General features: G+C 51.9%; 1 protein-coding gene across 14 annotated transcripts; it reads left to right on the top strand.

The window, feature by feature from the left end:
- The first annotated feature begins 26 nt into the window (after window positions 1–26).
- SRRM2 (serine/arginine repetitive matrix 2) lies at window positions 27–18167 on the top strand. 14 transcript variants are annotated; one of them, XM_045874768.3, is made up of 16 exons: window positions 33–244; window positions 1991–2049; window positions 3491–3763; window positions 4640–4747; window positions 4932–5096; window positions 5275–5352; window positions 5766–5828; window positions 5931–5963; window positions 6166–6216; window positions 6398–6490; window positions 7142–7337; window positions 8355–15052; window positions 15793–16077; window positions 17157–17270; window positions 17402–17512; window positions 17604–18167. In XM_045874768.3, the coding sequence occupies exons 3-16, from the start codon at window positions 3522–3524 to the stop codon at window positions 17611–17613; spliced, it is 8247 nt and encodes a 2748-aa protein (XP_045730724.2). In that variant the 5' UTR covers window positions 33–244; window positions 1991–2049; window positions 3491–3521; the 3' UTR covers window positions 17614–18167. The 14 variants fall into 14 exon arrangements, 8 of the variants coding, with proteins under 8 accessions (XP_064448453.1, XP_045730724.2, XP_064448450.1 ...); XM_064592380.1 differs by lacking the exon at window positions 1991–2049 and having other exon boundaries at window positions 5769–5828; XM_064592379.1 differs by lacking the exon at window positions 1991–2049 and having other exon boundaries at window positions 17405–17512.
- Window positions 18168–18506: the final 339 nt, after the last annotated feature.

Here is an 18506-nt window from a genome sequence, read left to right as displayed (position 1 = left end):
GGGTGCGTGCTGACGCACTTAGTTGGTCGTGCTGACGTGCAGCGCGGCCCAGGCGGGGTGCGAGTGGCGCAGTCGGAGCCCGCTGCGGCCCCTGAGGAAGCGAGGAGGCGTCGGTGTCGGCTGAGGCGGGCGGACCGGCGAAGCGAGGCGGCAGTTCCAGGCCCCGAGGGACTCGGGAGCTTGAATAGCAGCGGCGGCAGCACCTCTCCCCCTCGGAGGCGGCGGGTGGAGGCGGCGGCGGCGGGTGAGAGGGTGAGGGAGCGCGCGAGCCGGGTGGGGGAGGGGCGGCGGCCCCCGGCGCGAGGCCAAAGCGCGCGGAGAACGGTCCAGGCCGCCGCGCGCACGCGCGCTCGCCGCCCCTAGCTCACGCGGACGCCCTCGCTCGCCTGCCTCCCCCCCCCACCCCCCGCCTTCCTTCGGTTCCTGTCGCGCGCGGGCTTTTACTGCCCTTCCCCTCCCCCATGGCAACGGCTCGCGCCGCCGACTGCTCTCGGGCTCGCGCGCGCTCGCGACGAGGACGGGAAGCGTTCGCCTCGGCATTTCGCCTCCCCCACGCGTGCGGCCGAGGAGGCCCTCCCGCGGCTGCCCCTTCCGACATTTTCTCGGCGGGGAGGCGGCGGCGGCGGGGGCCTGCTCCCGGATCTCTTTCTTCGAACCTCTCCGGCCTCCGGCTTCCCAGTTCCTCCCGCGGGCCTGCGGTCCGGCGCGGAGCCTCCCAGACTCCTGGGCGCCACGCAGCCCCCTCCCCCATGCCTCAAGGCCGAAAATAGGCCTTGGCGGCGCCGCCGCTGCAGGGAGGCCTGGGACTGGGTGCCGCGCATATTGGGGCCCTTCAGACTCGTTACTGTCGGTCTCGAAGCGGTGGGGAGAGGAGAGCTCCAAACCTTGGTTTTCTTTTTTTCTTTTTTTTTTTGAAAGACGTGTTCAGCTCAGGTACGTAAAGGCAGACCGTGTACTTTTCTTTTTCATAAGTGTGTTTTTAGTTTTCCACTTACTCGTTGTCTTTCAAAAGTTGTGTTAAAGCTGGGGAGGCCGTTGGAGCCCTTGGGAAGAAAACGCTGGGCGCCGACTCAGGGATTATTTGGCACCCAACCCTTATGAACCTTCGTTTCCACTCACGCTTATCTAAGATGTCGTCTGGACCAAAAACTCAAAAAGAGCGTCTCGTTGTCTTTTAAGTGTGTGGCTTTAGGTTTTGTCTTGGAACTATTTAAAATTTTGGGGGTTCCATGGTGTCCGCCCAGCTACCAAAATGCCCCCTTACTGCGCTTACCTATGTCCATTTTCCTGCATACCCACCTCGTTTTTGGCGCGTTCCTTTTTTATCTCAGTATTGAATTTCCAGATTGCCTTATATCTCTTTGTTTGGCGTCGTGATTAAATTTTCCAGCAAAAATTCTGTTGTCTTGCTTTGCAGCTTATATTTATTCTTTGACTTTAGCTTGGGTAGGTTGAGTGCTCACAGTTTGTGGACCCCAGTTAAGAATGCCTGTTTAAGTTACCTGGTTTTGATGATTTTTCTGTGTGTTGGTGTTCCTCTTTGGTCTTTCCTTTTAGTGTTTTGAGGGCTGTTTTGCCCCGGGGCGGGGGGGGGGGGGGGACTTGTTCCCTAAAAGTTCTACAATTCGTTGTGTTTTAAAACCCTTTCCTTAGCTATTGGTTTTCCCTCCTAAGGGAGTGGGAGGATATTTGTGTGAGGTGGTATGGAAGTGTGGGTGAATGGTTAAGCTAAAGAATTAATTGTATGTGAGAAGCATTCTGTAAGGGAGGCAGAAATTAGGTGGGGTTTAGAGAGGCAAAGAAGGACCTAGGTTTAGAGTGGGGAGGGTTGGTATTTGAGAAAACAAAAGTGAAGGTTGGAAGATAGAGAAACTGATTTCTTGTGCTGTAAAGAGATTTTTCTTTTTTTTGAATGTGCATTTCTACTTTTCCTAGATTTAGCCTCATTTGTTATTCCTTTACCTTAGTGTTGTTTTCTTTTTGTTTTCAGCCCTCTTGAGTGCTACTGGGATTGGGCAAGGATCCAGCCTTTAGAGTTTGGGGATAGAGGTACAAGCAGTTCTGGAATTGGGCAATTTTCCTTCCATTCACTGTCTTCCCATACTTATTTTTGTTGTTGTTTGTTTTAGTACATTCTTCCAGGTATTTGTGTGCTGTTTTTTTATTCTGGAATTTTAAAAAGATAGCATTTCTTTTTATTCAGTTTTATCTATTAATCTCTCCACTTGTTTCTTGGGTTTTGTCTGGGGGTAGTTTTCCCTCATTTATGCTTTGTGAAGCTGTCTTCGACAGGATGAGATGGGGGAAGAAATAAAGTGCATATAATAGGGAAAAGGAATAGAGTATGCGTAGCTAAGAAATCTAACCAGAAGAATGGGAGCTTGAGGGCTCTTCAGAGCCATGCTGGGGTAGGGACAGGTTGAGAGGATAGAACTTGGTAGAACGCACGGAGATAAGATGAGAGGGATAAGGCAGGCCTCGAAGAGAAACTCTAGGAAGTGAGATACAGGGTATTGATAGGGAAAGCTGACTGATGTTAGTGAATGGGGGGTATAAAGAGGGGGCTTCTGAGTAAGTTTAGGGCAAGGAATGTAGAGGGTATGGGAACAGTTGGAGCAGAGGAGGCTGATTTGATGTATTCAGAGCATTGAGTTGAAAACAGGTGATGTTAAAGAGGAACTAATGAGACTCGGGTGAGCTGCAAATCATGTAAGAAATCCAATGGGAAGGAAATTAAAGGAATAAGATACCAGGTGAGGTAGTTGATAGGAACTTATTGATAATTGGAATCCAGGAAATGGTCTCTTACCTCTGGGAGGTAAAATACAAGAGGATTCTACATCCAAGGTTCTGTGTTTCTGATACGCTTACTGGCCTTTATTCTTGAATGTGAGGGTGTACAGGACACTTGGCTTATGTCAGGAACCAATCCGTCCACCTGTTCAAATATGTAGGGGTTGTTTAGTCTGTTTTGTTTTCATAACAGTGTAGTCTGAAGTTCTCAGGTCAGTTCTTAGAAGAATCTTTGAACTTGTATTGTGGGCCTTAGTGGCCACAGATCTGTGGTGGTGGTTGTGCGCTGTTTGGAGGCCTCAGTAGGTTACCAGATGTTAGGAATTAGATTAGTTGGTGGAGACAACACTTGTGCTTATTGGGGCCAAGGGAGAATAAAGAGGCAGTGTGGAGAAATTAGAGAGAAACGGGTTTCTTGTTTTCTTAGGATGGAAAAGAACATCTAGGTGCAAACAGAAATGGAAATAGCTCTTGCACTTTGGGGGGAAAGGTTGTAAGAGCTGGGCTGTGATTTTAATGGAAAGTATGGGAAGGATAAGGAAGGGTTTTTTTAGGAGACCAGGAGGATTAAGTAGCTAAAGGAGGTTTAGTGTGGAGATTCATGTTGAAATAGATGAAGGAGAACAAGGATTTGGGTGGTGGTAAGTGGTTAGTTTGGGGTCAGGGGCCTGACCCGTGTTTCCCCGCTCCCCCTCAGGAGCGGTGGTGCCCCCCCCGGGCACGGGGCCATGTACAACGGGATCGGGCTGCCGACGCCCCGGGGCAGCGGCACCAACGGCTACGTCCAGCGCAACCTGTCCCTGGTGCGGGGCCGCCGGGGTGAGCGGCCTGACTACAAGGGAGAGGAGGAACTGCGGCGCCTGGAGGCTGCCCTGGTGAAGCGGCCTAATCCTGACATCCTGGACCACGAGCGCAAGCGGCGCGTGGAGCTGCGATGCCTCGAGCTGGAGGAGATGATGGAAGAGCAGGGGTGAGGGGAGGGCTGGGGGAGAGCCAAGCACTGAGTGAGTGCAGAGCTGGGGGAATTAGGTGGGATGTAGGGAGCTTAGGGCTGGTTGAAGAGGCCTGAGAGGAGTTGTAGGAGGGGAGGAGATAAAGGAGCTAGAAAATGGAAGGGAGTTAAGGGACAGCTCAAGGTGGGAGATGAGGAAACTGTGTCTGTGACAAGAGGAAGCCTCAGGGAGTCTGAATTATTTAGGTGGAGGCACATGGGGAAAGAGGGGAGCCATAGAAAAACAAAAATGTGCTTTAAGGGGAGGTGGGAAAGCAGGTACCAGGGAAGAGAAGAGCTAAGGTATAAGCTGACAGGTGGTATTGGTAGAGAAGAGGAAGTAAATGGATTGAAGGATTGAGGCTTTGGAAAGTACACAAAGGCAGGAAAACAGGAATTGGAATAATACCTGGATAAGAGGGAATCATGAGTTGGGTAGGGAAATGAAATTTTGGAAAAGGGGCACAGTCAGGCAGAAGAGCTTTTAGAGCAGTGGTTTTCAAACTTCAGCAGTGGCACCCTTCTTACACAATGTACTTTCGGAATCTCAGGAAATACCTGTTGTTGAAGTTGGGGAGGAGCAGCACCTGGAACTCTGTTTAACTTTCCTCTTTTGGCCCCTGGAGTGTAGCATGTTTAAAATCCACTGTTCTAGAGGCTATAGTAAGTGGAGAGAAGATAACAGGAAAAGATGAGAAAGATTTAAGAGAAAGGCCCTTTGGGGGACAGTGAGTTGAAAAGTTTTTATGTGTGCATGGAAAGGGAAGGGATCCTCTTGGGAATGAGGAAACTGTAAACCCGGGACTGGGGAAAGTGCCTAGTCAAACTTTAACCCTGAAGGGATTTGTTCTTTAGGTACGAGGAACAGCAAATTCAGGAAAAGGTGGCTACCTTTCGACTCATGTTGCTGGAGAAGGATGTGAACCCTGGGGGCAAGGAAGAGACCCCAGGACAGAGGCCAGCGTGAGTGTTTTCACTATCACTTATTTCCTTTGGACGCTGAATAGCTGCTTCTGTTATTCTCTCTTCTTGTACATTCTCCCTGCTCTTATCTTCTTTTCCCTGGCCCATTTGGCTGCCTACAATTGTGTGAATATGACTCTGTTCTTTGCTAACTCCTTCTGACCTTTGCCTTTTTTCCCCCTAGGGTAACTGAGACTCACCAGTTGGCAGAACTGAATGAGAAGAAAAATGAGCGACTCCGTGCTGCCTTTGGCATCAGTGATTCCTATGTGGATGGCAGCTCTTTTGATCCTCAGCGTCGTGCTCGAGAAGCTAAACAACCAGCTCCAGAGCCTCCCAAACCTTACAGGTACTCAAGGCCAAGAATCTATGTCAGCTTCTTTTCCTGATTCTGTGTACTCTGTTACTTGTTTTTGTGAGGGTTTTTTGGACTATTTCCTATCAAACTGTTCTGATTTTGTTTTGAAGTTGAAATGTCTTAAAATTTGTCTTAGCACTCATCCTGCATCTTTTCATCTTTCTCCAAGTCTTGTCCGGGAGTCCAGCAGTTCTCGCTCACCCACCCCAAAGCAAAAAAAGAAAAAAAAGAAGAAAGATAGAGGACGGTAAGTTAGTTGGAAAGTTACTCTAATAGCCAGAGCACTAATCCTGTCGTTTTCTTTCTCAAGAAAATAGTTCTTGGAAGCAGGTGAGAGTTGTCAGGGAAGAGGGAGTTACCCTTCGGATTTCAGTCCGAGAATGAATACGTTTCTTCAGTGGGGAAGGGTTGATTCTGCAGTTCTGCCAACTAAGAACTAACCAGCAACATCTTAAATTGGATTTTTTTTTTCATTTTGAGATTTGTTGCTTTATGCTAGAGGTACTTAAGTCTCTTGGAGAGTAAGTCTGAGACCTTGGTGCTGTTAGACTTTTTTTTTTTCCTTGCGCTTAGAAGAAGCCTCTTTTGGAGGTGGATTATAAATGGGAAGGTCAGGGAAGGAGCCGAGCAGAATGACTTTGTTTTTGAACCCATCTTTAGCAGGTCAGAGAGCAGCTCTCCTCGACGAGAGAGGAAGAAGAGCTCTAAGAAGAAGAAGCACAGGTATGAGGTGGGGAGTATGTGGAGTGATTGGAGAGGCTTGAGGAGTCCAGGCATAGGTATTGGTTCATGTTTTTTTCTTCTCCTCTCCTCCCCCTCTAACAGGTCAGAGTCTGAATCCAAAAAACGGAAGCATAGGTAAGAGCTTTTTGGGGCATAAAGGGCATAGTGGCACATGGAATGGTGAGCCAGGTTGGCCTTGCCTGTTCTCTAGGGGGTTTCTTGGAATGTAGCTCAATTCTTAGTTCTTGCACTGTTAATTCTCTGATTCTTTCCATTTTACTTTTGGTTTTATTTTAAAATGATGATTATTTTTAATAATCTTACTTTTATTCGTCAGGTCTCCCACTCCAAAGAGCAAACGTAAATCTAAGGACAAGAAGCGGAAGCGGTGAGTGACTTTGTGTGGATTGGAGGGTAATTTGCTTAACAAGTAGGTGAAGAAGACTACTTGGTGGGGGGGGGATAGGGGAGAATTAGTTATGTCCTTGACAGATGGTAGAGGGTTGAGAGATGGATGAGAATCCAGTACAAGTGTGACAGAACCCTGAGTTGTGGTGGCCTTCCTTCAGGTCTCGAAGTACAACACCAGCCCCCAAGAGCCGTCGGGCCCACCGTTCAACATCTGCTGATTCTGCTTCCTCTTCTGATACTTCCCGCAGTCGGTAAGGGGTGGTCCAGGAGGAAGGGAGGGAGAGGGACTTGTGGGTTAATCAATTTAATATTTATTGAGCGCCCACGGTGTGCTAGGCGCTGCACAGACCATTCGGAAGACACGGTCCCTGCCCTCTAGGAGCTGACAGGCTAAAGCAACAGGATGGACAGACATATACATTTCCCCTTCTCTTTTTTTTTTGTTTTTGTTTTTGTTTATTTTGTTATTTTTTGTTTTGTTCTGATGTATATGGACTGCCAGAATAGGGGGGGTGGTGGTTTGTTCGTGGTGTCTGGGGGAGGAAGGAATCCTTACCCTGGCTTCCTTAATCGGGGAAGGCTTCCTGAAGGAGGTGGGCTCAGAGGTGAGTTGTGAATGAAGTGGGTAGGGAATGGGCAGGGTGGAGGGTTGGAGGAGGTTGGGGGAGGTGAGTAAAGGGGTAGAGGGAGAACGTTTTTGGGGACTGTGTTGGGAAGAAAAGGACCAAAGTGAATTGGACTTGAATTTCCATGTGAGTGATTTGAGTCGTATGTGTAAGAGAAGGCTTTTTGGAAGAGGGTTTGTACATTCAGGAAAGGTGGATGGGAGCTGGGGAGGGGGTTCTCTGTTCTCCCCTGAGCTGATTTTCTTCCTCTTCCCTGCCCTCAATTACCTTCCTCAGGTCTCGAAGTGCAGCAGCAAAAACGCATACAACTGCCTTGACTGGGCGAAGTCCTTCCCCTGTTTCAGGGCGTCGAGGGGAGGGAGATGCACCTTCTAAGGAACCAGGTACCACCAACATAGGGCAGCCTAGCAGCCCAGAGCCCTCTACAAAGCAGCCTAGCAGTCCTCATGAAGACAAAGATAAAGACAAGGAGGTATGTTACTGAGTTAATGGATGTTTTTTGGGTTGCAGGGTTAGGACTGGTATTTGAAGAGGAGGGAAGTGAAGTTTTGAAAGAAGTGAATTTAGTTTTTTTAATGCATTTCTCTTAGTTACCAAGTTTTTTTCACATTGGCAAATTCTTTAGAATTATGTGTTTTAAACTTGACTGCTTATTAATAGGTTTTACGTCAGTATTTTATACTTTCATGTACAGTTTGGGGAAGTTTTTTTTTTTAATTATATTTAGTCGTAGTACTTATAATGTGTCTAGTTTTTTATTTTGTTGAATGCTGGGTGTAGCTAAGGGTTTTTAACCCATTGGGTTGCTGCCTGCAATTTGAAAACACTACTATATCTGTCTTTTCAGTACTTTTCATCTTGTGGTTATTCTCATTGAGCCCTATTCACGATGCTTTCCTGTTTCAGCTATTACATAAATTGCTCTTCGCTAAATTCTTAGCTTTTTTGTCCATTTTCCACGTCATCCAGAATTCCTTTTCTAAATTACAAGTTGGATCACAAAAATCTCATGTTTATAGCTTTTATAACTTGGTCTACTTTTTCTTTTGTGTAGTTCATCATAGTCTTATTTATATAAATCATGTCATCCAATTTTTGCTTTTGTTCTTTTCAGTATTTTTTTCAAGGGTAAAGTTAGGTGCCTCCCACTTTGGGAAACCGCTTTGTTTCTCCGTTTTAAAAAAGTGCCCTTTTTTTAATGTCATGGCATTTTGTTATGGTGGTTACAAAATACCATGCATTAGTTGTTTGCATTGTGTTTTTTCCTAGATAATAAGAGTTTTAAAGTGATAGCTTGTCCATATTTTTGTGTTTTTTCCACTTTTTGTATAATCTTTTTGTTAATGACGGCCTATGGTGAGGAAAGAGACCAGTTGGTGTAATGGGGTGTGCAGAGAAAAATTTCATTGGGAAGGGTGTTGGGCTCTTACGGGTGATGGGAAGTTTTGGTGCTTACATTCCTATCCATACTTTTTTCCCCTGCTCTTAGAGATCTGCAGTTCGACCTAGCCCCTCTCCGGAAAGGAGCAGCACAGGCCCAGAACCACCTGCTCCCACTCCGCTCCTTGCTGAGCAACATGGCGGCTCCCCACAACCCCTTGCAACAATTACGTTAAGTCAGGAGCCTGTGAACCCCCCATCTGAGGCTTCCCCACCCCGGGGCCGTTCACTAACTAAGTCTCCTGAGAAACCGCCCCAGTCTTCTTCAGAGAGCTGCCCACCATCCCCTCAACCTACCAAAGTTTCTCGACATGCCAGCTCTTCCCCAGAAAGTCCTAAACCTGCACCAGCTCCTGGGTCCCGCCGAGAAATTTCTTCTTCTCCCACATCCAAGAGTCGCTCACATGGCCGGGCAAAGCGGGATAAGTCACATTCTCATACCCCTTCTCGAAGAGTGGGGAGGTCCCGTAGCCCTACCACTACTAAGAGGGGACGATCTCGGTCTCGAACCCCTACCAAGAGAGGTCATTCTCGGTCCCGGTCCCCTCAGTGGCGTAGGTCCCGGTCTGCACAGAGGTGGGGACGATCCAGAAGCCCCCAGCGACGTGGCCGCTCTAGGTCTCCTCAGCGACCAGGCTGGTCCAGAAGCAGAAATACCCAGAGAAGAGGCAGGTCTAGATCAGCAAGGCGAGGCAGGTCACACTCTAGATCCCCAGCCACTAGGGGCAGATCTCGTTCTAGGACGCCAGCCCGTCGGGCCAGGTCTCGCTCTAGAACACCTGCCAGGCGCAGATCACGATCCAGAACACCCACTAGACGTAGGTCTCGCTCTAGAACACCAGCCCGGCGGGGCAGGTCTCGCTCTAGAACACCTGCTAGGCGCAGATCTAGGACCCGATCACCAGTACGACGGAGGTCTCGTAGCAGATCACCAGCCAGGAGAAGTGGCAGGTCACGCTCTAGAACCCCAGCCAGACGTGGTCGGTCACGCTCTAGAACCCCGGCCAGAAGAGGGAGATCTCGGTCTAGAACACCTGCAAGACGAGGACGGTCTCGGTCTAGGACACCGACAAGACGAGGACGGTCTCGGTCTAGGACACCTGCAAGACGAAGATCTCGTAGTAGAAGTGTGATTAGACGGGGAAGATCTCACTCTAGAACGCCACAAAGAAGAGGCAGGTCTGGTTCATCATCAGAGCGGAAGAACAAATCCAGAGCGTCACAGAGAAGTAGGTCCAACTCAAGCCCAGAAATGAAAAAATCTCACATTTCTTCAAGGCGGAGCAGGTCTCTCTCTTCACCACGGTCCAAAGCAAAATCTCGCTTGTCTCTGCGGCGAAGCCTTTCAGGGTCATCTCCGTGTCCTAAACAAAAGTCTCGGACACCACCAAGGCGCAGTCGCTCTGGATCATCCCAACCAAAAGCTAAATCTAGAACACCACCAAGGCGAAGTCGGTCTGGTTCTTCTCCTCCTTCTAATCAGAAATCTAAAACACCATCAAGACAGAGTTGTTCCAGTTCATCTCCTCAACCTAAAACGAAGTCTGGAACGCCACCAAGGCAAGGGTCTGTAACAAGTCCCCAGGCAAATGAACAATCTGCCACACCACAAATGCAGAGCTGTTCAGAATCACCTGACCCTGAGATGAAATCTACAACCCCTTCGAGACATAGCTGCTCTGGGTTCTCCCCTCCTAGAGTGAAATCAAGCACATCTCCAAGACGGAGCCGATCTGAGTCGTCGTCTCCACAACCCAAAGTGAAGGCAGTAACGTCACCAATCCAGAGCTGTTCTGGCTCCTCTTCTCCAAGTCCTAGCAGGGTGACATCCAAAACACCTCCAAGGGAAAGCAGATCAGAGTCTCCTTGCTCCAAGGTGGAATCTAGACTGTTGCAAAGACAAAGCCATTCTAGGTCCTCCTCACCAGATACCAAAGTGAAACCTGGAATGCCACCAAGACAAAGTCACTCAGGATCTACTTCTCCATGCCCTAAAGTAAAGCCCCAAACTCCATCGGGACACGATATTTGTGGATCGAAGTCACCATGTTCCCAAGAGAAGTCTAGAGACTCATCAGCACAAAGTTCTGGATTCTTCTCTCTCTGTCCAGGAGTAAAGTCTAGCACACCACCAGGAGAGCTGTGTTTTGCCACCTCCTCTTTGCAACAGAAAGGACAATCTCAAACTTCACCAGACTCTAGATCTGATGCTTCAAGTCCAGAAATGAAACAGAGTCACTCTGAGTCTCCATCTCTGCAGAGCACATCTCAGACACCTCTTAAGGGTGGCTGGTCCAGGTCCTCATCTCCAATCACTGAGCTGGCACCCAAATCTCCAGCAAGACAAGAAAGAAGCGAATTATCCAGTCCTAGGCTAAAATCTGTAATGTCTCCTGAGCAGAGCAAGTCTCAGTCTGACTCTACCCTATATCCTGCAATGGACTCTAAATCTCTTCTGGGGCAGAGTAGATTGGAGCCTTCTGAATCGAAAGAGAGAACAGGCTTACTCCTTCAGGAGGATATTACTGTGTCATCTCCTAGACCAAGAGACAAATCAAGTCCTCTTCCAGTGCAGGATAAGCCTGATTCCCCACCAGTACTCAGAGAGACTCCTAAAACCCCATCAAGGGAAAGAGGTGGTGGTGTTGGATCATCTCCAGATACAAAAGACCAAAGTGCGTTAGCTAAGCCAAGCCAAGATGATGAATTAATGGAGGTGGTAGAGAAATCTGAAGAATCCTCAAACCAGGTCCCCTCCCATTTGTCTCCGGAACTTAAAGAAGTGGCTGGAAGTAACTTTGAATCATCTCCTGAAATAGAAGAAAGACCCACTGTGTCTTTAACTGTTGACCAAAGCCAGTCGCAGACTTCTTTGGAAGTAGAAGTCCCTGCAGTGGCCTCAACTTGGAGTGGGCCACATTTTTCTCCAGAACATAAAGAACTGTCTAATTCTCCCCCGAGGGAGAATAGTTTTGGATTACCTTTAGAATTTAGAAACTCAGGTCCTGTTGCAGAAATGAATACTGGATTTTCTCCTGAAGTTAAAGAAGATCTGAATGGATCTTTTCCTAATCAGCTGGAGACAGATCCATTTGTAGATCTGAAGGAACAATCAACAAGGTCCTCTAGACACAGTAGTTCTGAGTTATCCCCAGATGCAGTGGGAAAAGCAGGAATGTCTTCATATCAGAGTATTTCTTCACCGGTACTTGATGCAGTACCCAGAACACCATCAAGGGAAAGAAGTAGCTCTGCATCTCCTGAACTGAAAGATGGCTTACCCAGAACCCCTTCGAGGAGAAGCAGGTCTGGGTCTTCTCCAGGACTTAGAGATGGGTCTGGGACTCCCTCAAGACACAGCTTATCTGGGTCCTCTCCTGGAATGAAAGATATACCTAGAACACCATCCAGGGGGAGAAGCGAATGTGATTCTTCTCCAGAACCAAAAGCTTTGCCTCAGACTCCTAGGCCAAGAAGTCGTTCACCATCATCCCCAGAGCTCAACAACAAGTGTCTTACCCCCCAGAGAGAGAGAAGTGGGTCAGAATCATCAGTTGAACAGAAGGCTGTGGCTAGGACTCCTCTTGGTCAGAGAAGTCGATCTGGATCTTCTCAAGAACTTGATGGGAAACCAAGTGCATCCCCTCAAGAAAGAAGTGAATCAGACTCTTCTCCAGATTCTAAAGCTAAGACACGAGTACCGCTTAGAGAAAGGAGTCGCTCTGGCTCATCTCCAGAGGTCGAGAGCAAATCCCGACCTTCTCCTCGGCGCAGTAGATCTGGCTCATCTCCTGAAGTTAAAGATAAGCCACGAGCAGCACCCAGGGCACAGAGTGGTTCTGATTCCTCTCCTGAACCCAAGGCTCCTGCCCTTCGTGCTCTTCCCAGACGAAGCAGGTCAGGTTCATCAAGCAAAGGCAGAGGCCCTTCTCCTGAAGGAAGCAGCAGTTCAGAGTCGTCTCCAGAACACCCACCCAAATCCAGAACTGCTAGAAGAAGCTCTAGGTCCTCACCGGAGCCCAAGACCAAGTCCCGTACTCCACCTCGCCGTCGCAGCTCTCGATCCTCTCCTGAGCTGACTAGGAAGGCCAGACTCTCTCGAAGAAGCCGCTCTGCATCATCCTCACCGGAAACCCGTTCTAGAACTCCCCCAAGACGCCGAAGAAGTCCTTCAGTCTCTTCCCCAGAGCCAGCTGAAAAGTCAAGATCCTCACGCCGCCGGCGCTCAGCTTCATCCCCACGTGCTAAGACAACTTCAAGGAGAGGCCGTTCTCCGTCACCAAAGCCCCGTGGGCTCCAGAGGTCCCGTTCCCGTTCAAGGAGGGAGAAAACCAGAACAACTAGACGTCGAGATAGGTCTGGATCTTCTCAGTCAACCTCTCGGAGAAGACAGCGGAGCCGGTCAAGGTCTCGGGTCACTCGTCGGCGGAGAGGAGGCTCTGGTTACCACTCAAGGTCTCCCGCCCGGCAGGAGAGTTCCCGAACTTCTTCCCGACGCCGAAGAGGCCGTTCGCGGACACCCCCGACCAGTCGGAAGCGGTCCCGCTCACGTACCTCACCAGCCCCATGGAAACGTTCAAGGTCTAGGGCCTCTCCTGCCACTCACCGGCGATCCCGGTCCAGAACACCTCTGGTCAGCCGCCGTAGGTCCAGGTCTAGAACCTCACCAGTCAGTCGGAGACGATCAAGGTCCAGGACATCAGTGACTCGACGAAGATCTCGATCCAGAGCATCTCCAGTGAGTCGAAGGCGATCCAGGTCTAGAACACCACCGGTAACCCGCCGTCGTTCAAGGTCCAGAACACCGACACGCCGGCGCTCCCGTTCTAGAACTCCACCAGTGACCCGAAGAAGGTCTAGATCTAGGACTCCACCAGTAACCAGGAGGCGATCTCGAAGCAGAACTTCTCCTATCACTCGCAGAAGGTCGAGATCCAGAACATCCCCCGTCGCCCGTAGAAGATCTAGATCTCGCACATCTCCAGTAACTCGAAGGAGGTCCCGCTCTCGAACCTCTCCGGTGACACGCCGCCGATCTCGGTCCCGAACACCTCCAGCTATTCGGCGCCGCTCTAGGTCTCGGACCCCACTGTTGCCACGCAAACGTTCTCGAAGTCGCTCTCCACTTCCTATCCGCCGCCGTTCTAGATCCCGTACTCCGCGAACAACTCGGGGCAAACGGTCCTTAACAAGATCTCCTCCTGCCATCCGAAGGCGTTCTGCATCTGGAAGTAGTTCTGATCGTTCACGTTCTGCTAGTCCTCCAGCAACAAGGAATCATTCTGGTTCTCGGACACCTCCAGTAGCACTCAATAGTTCCAGAATGAGCTGCTTCAGTCGTCCTAGCATGTCACCAACACCTCTGGACCGCTGTCGATCACCTGGAATGCTTGAACCCCTTGGCAGCTCTAGAACACCCATGTCTGTCCTGCAGCAAGCTGGTGGCTCCATGATGGATGGTCCAGGTCCCCGAATTCCTGATCACCCAAGAACATCTGTGCCAGAAAATCATGCACAGTCTAGAATTGCACTTGCCCTGACAGCCATCAGTCTTGGCACTGCTCGGCCGCCTCCATCCATGTCTGCTGCTGGCCTTGCTGCAAGAATGTCCCAGGTTCCAGCTCCAGTGCCTCTCATGAGTCTCAGAACAGCCCCAGCTGCAAGCCTTGCCAGTAGGATTCCTGCAGCCTCTGCAGCAGCCATGAATCTGGCCAGTGCCAGGACACCTGCCATACCAACAGCAGTGAACCTGGCTGACTCGAGAACACCAGCTGCAGCAGCAGCCATGAACTTGGCCAGCCCCAGAACAGCAGTGGCACCTTCTGCTGTGAACCTTGCTGACCCTCGCACCCCTACAGCCCCAGCTGTGAACCTAGCAGGAGCCAGAACCCCAGCTGCTTTGGCAGCTTTGAGTCTCACCGGCTCTGGCACACCCCCAACTGCTGCAAATTATCCCTCCAGCTCCAGAACACCCCAGGCCGCAGCCCCTGCAAACCTGGTGGGTCCTAGATCTGCACATGCCACAGCTCCTGTGAATATTGCCAGTTCAAGAACCCCTCCTGCCTTGGCACCTGCAAGCCTCACCAGTGCTAGAATGGCTCCAGCCTTGTCTGGTGCAAACCTTACCAGCCCCAGGGTGCCCCTCTCTGCCTACGAGCGCGTTAGTGGCAGAACCTCACCACCGCTTCTTGACAGAGCCAGATCAAGAACCCCGCCGGGAGGCCCAGGCTCCAGAACCCCACCATCTGCCCTGAGCCAGTCTAGAATGACCTCTGAGCGGGCTCCCTCTCCTGCCTCTAGAATGGTCCAGGCTCCCTCACAGTGTGTTCTTCCTCCAGCTCAGGATAGACCTAGGTCCCCTGTGCCATCTGCTTTTTCTGACCAGTCCCGAGCTTTGCTTTCCCAGACCACCCCTGTAGTAGGGTCTCAGTCCCTTTCCTCTGGGACAGTGGCCAAGACCACGTCCTCTGCTGGTGACCACAATGGCATGCTCTCTGGCCCTGTCCCTGGGATGTCCCATCCTGAGGGTGGGGAACCACCTGCCTCCACGGGGGCCCAGCAGCCTTCCCCGTTGGCCGCCCTGCAGCCGGCAAAGGAGCGGCGGAGTTCCTCCTCCTCCTCCTCCTCCAGCTCCTCCTCTTCGTCGTCATCATCATCGTCTTCCTCCTCCTCCTCCTCTTCTGGTTCCAGTTCTAGCGACTCAGAGGGCTCTAGCCTTCCTACCCAACCTGAGGTAGCACTGAAGAGGTGAGGGGCTTGACTTTTACAGCTGATTGTATGGGGCAGGTTTGGGGGGATGGTTGGTGGTGGGGAGGGAAAAGCCGTATCCAGAGGTTCTCTGCTCTTTGAAGGAGGTACGGGAACCTTGACCCTTAAGCTGGGGGTAGAAGAGAATGCTGGGGGGGCGGGGTTGGGGCGGGGGAGGAGCGGGTCAGATAAAAGTCTCCAAAGGTTCATTCTCTAGAGGATAATGATGAGTTTTCCATCTCTACAGAGGACAGAACTAGAGGAAATGGACTTAATTTTACAGCAGGAGGGATGGCAGTTAGACCTCAAGAGGAACTCCCTGGGCTGGAAGGATCTTCAGAGGTCATCCCATCCCTCTCCCTGCCTCCAGGCAGGACGGCCCCTCCCCCAGCCAACCCGCACACATGGGGGCCTCCCCAAACTGTGGCTCTCCGTGGAAGGAGACCACCCAGCTCGCCTTCCACACCTGAGCCCAGGGGCCTTATTCCTCCATCAGGGACATTCTTGAGGTTTAGCCTTGATCCCTTGTGCTGCGGGCCCCAGCCTGTTGCTTGTGTTAGCAGAGGTTGGGTCAGCTCGGGCCACCGCTCTCCAGAGAATGCGCTCACTGGCTCTCAGCTTGGAAAGGGCGCAGGGCCTTTCTGCGGCACCCCTCCCCCACTGCCGTTCCTCCAGGCCAAGGAAGGTAGGGTTGGGGCTGGGGCAGCTTGTCTCCTTGTGACGCTCTGCTTCTCCCACAGGGTACCCAGCCCCGCCCCAGCCTCAAAGGAGGCTGTTCGAGAGGGACGTCCTCAGGAGCCGACCCCAGCCAAGCGGAAGAGGCGCTCTAGTAGCTCCAGTTCCAGCTCCTCCTCCTCTTCCTCCTCTTCCTCCTCCTCTTCTTCCTCTTCCTCCTCCTCTTCCTCCTCATCCTCCTCCTCTTCTTCCTCCTCTTCGACTTCTTCCTCCCCCTCCCCTGCTAAGCCTGGCCCTCAGGCCTTGCCCAAACCTGCAAGCCCCAAGAAGCCACCCCCTGGCGAGCGGAGGTGAGTGCTGCCTTGCTTGAGACGGAAGGGGTGCGGGGAGACCCTGGGTGTGAGATCCCTGCTGGGAGTCTCAGGTGCACTGTGGCGTCTGGTTAGGTGGGAGGAGTTGGGTTCTGCTCTCCCTACCGCCTTCGCTGTGCCCTGTTGTGGCAGAGGGCTGCACCGTCCAAGTGGGTGCTCCAGTCAGAGTTGTGGAGTCCTAGGTACCTTCCTCTCCCTGCCCCTGACATGCAGCCTGTTCCCTGCTCCCAGGTCCCAGGGATACAAGCTTTTAAATCTCCCCATTGCTACTGCCAGGGCTCCGGTCTGGCCACCGTCATCTTCTCCCGACTCTGTCCACAGCCTCTTCCCTGTCTCCCTGCCTCCACGCCATTCTCTTCCACACGTAGCCAGAGGGATCTTTCTAAAACGCACATCTGGTTACTTCCCTCCACTCCACAAATCCTTCCGGGACGCCCTGTGGCCTGCAGGATAAAGCCCCACCTCTGCGGGAATGGCGTGTGAGGCTCTTCACCAACTGGCCTTGCCTGCCCTGTGTTCTCCTCTCCTGCCCGCCCCCACACATGCCCTGTGCTCCAGCCATACCCAGCGCCTTGCAGTCTAAGGAGAACCCCATGCCTTTGGACATGCTGTTCCTTCTGCCTGGAATTCCCTTGTCCGCCTGGTGAACTCCTCGTTCTGCAAGACTCCGCTCAAACAGCACCTTCGAGAAGACTACCCTGCCCCATCCCTGCCCCACATCCCCTTCCCCCGGGTCCCCAGACCCATTGTACATCGGTCCTTGTGGGGCTGCTTCCCATACATGGGGCCAAGTGGGCCTCCCTTCACCACCAGACTGAGCCCCTCCAAGGGCAGGGACTGTCTTTATCTTTGCATCCCCCGCTGCACCCCGTGCCCTGCCAGTTGGGGCACTCGGTGGATGGTGTGCGGGCGGATGGGTGAGTGAGCAGACAAAGGTGGGTCTGAGGCTGGCCCTGTGTGGTATGAGGTTTGGTGGTCAGGACCTGGGGGGTGGTCCTGAGTGCCGGCTGGTGGGTTTGAAAGATTCTGGTGCTATGGGGACTTACTCTGCTCCCCAGGTCCCGTAGCCCCCGGAAGCCAATAGACTCCCTCCGAGACTCTCGGTCCCTCAGCTACTCGCCTGCGGAGCGCCGCCGCCCCTCGCCCCAGCCCTCGCCACGGGACCAGCAGAGGTAGGGCCTCCTGTCAATAACCAGCCCAGCCTGGCCAGCATGGCTGTGTGAAGAGTTTTGAAAAGGTCCAAAGGTGCCAGAGGTTGGTGTTGCCTTCCGTGTGGTCTGATGTGTGTCCTGTGTCGTTGCAGCAGCAGTGAGCGGGGTTCCCGCAGAGGCCAGCGTGGGGACAGTCGCTCCCCAGGCCACAAGCGCAGGAGGGAGACGCCTAGCCCCCGCCCTGTGCGGCACCGCTCCTCCAGGTGCGTTGTCCTGACACTCCAGTGCTTGGTCCCCTTCTGAGTTGCCCCAGCACTGGCTGGTCTCTGCACTGATTCCTTTTTTCTGTTGCAGGTCTCCTTGAATCTTTCTGGGGGGAAGTCCACCACACCCCAAGTTCTGGAGCTGCAGGGAGTGTCCCCTTTCCCCAGCAGAGCCATGGGGAGGGGTTCTTGTCTCCCCCCCCTTTGAACCCTGGCAGCATCTTGGGGGAGGGTTCTCTCCTTTCCCTCCCCCCCTTTTTTCTTTGTTCCTGTGAAATGTTAATCTCTGTGAGTTTTTCCTGGTTCACGTTTTGGGGGGTTTGGGGTGGGTGGGAATGAGAATGGGAGTTGCGGGAGGGGATGATACAGTTGGGGACACCCTGGTCTTGAGTTGAAAGGGCCTGGGAGGCAATGATGCCCCCTTTTACCCCTGAGTTCCTGGGGGGCAGTGGTTTGGAACTTGGGAACTTTGTGTGAGGTGTTCCTGGAAGGAAGGGGCAGGAGTGGAAATTAGTTGGCCCCTACTGCCCCCCCAGTGAGGTGGTGGCCCCTCCCCCAACTTTTCTTCACGTTTCTTAAAGGCATTTTGGTTTTTTTTAAAATCTGTACAGCAAGAGCAACTTTTTCTGTCAAATAAAAATGAGAAATGCAGGAATTGGGTCTATACATGATTTATTAGGGGTGGAGAGAGAACTGTTCTACTCTGACTGCTCCCCCTCCCCCCAGTGCACTCTCTTGGCCTCAGAGGACATGTGTTGGGTGGATCTAGGCTTTGGGTCCTCCTTAGAGCCCAGGCTAAAGCCCATACCCTGGCTCCAGCTTGCTTTTGCTCCTGGCTTCTCCTTAGCTCAGAAGCTGCCTGGGAGCCTACCTACTGGCAGGAAGTCACTAAAGGAACAAAGCCCCAAACCTTGGGTCTCCAGGTTCCTCCCAGTCCTCTGCCAGTGGGCTCAGAGGGGCAGGCTGGGGTGGGGGTGGACAGCTGGGCCCACAG

Source organism: Mirounga angustirostris, unplaced genomic scaffold, assembly GCF_029215605.1.
Source record: "Mirounga angustirostris isolate CCGP_5_RB_7025 unplaced genomic scaffold, mMirAng1.0.hap1 SCAF_5, whole genome shotgun sequence".
NCBI classification, from domain to species: domain Eukaryota; kingdom Metazoa; phylum Chordata; class Mammalia; order Carnivora; family Phocidae; genus Mirounga; species Mirounga angustirostris.
This window is presented reverse-complemented; position numbering and strand designations above follow the sequence as displayed.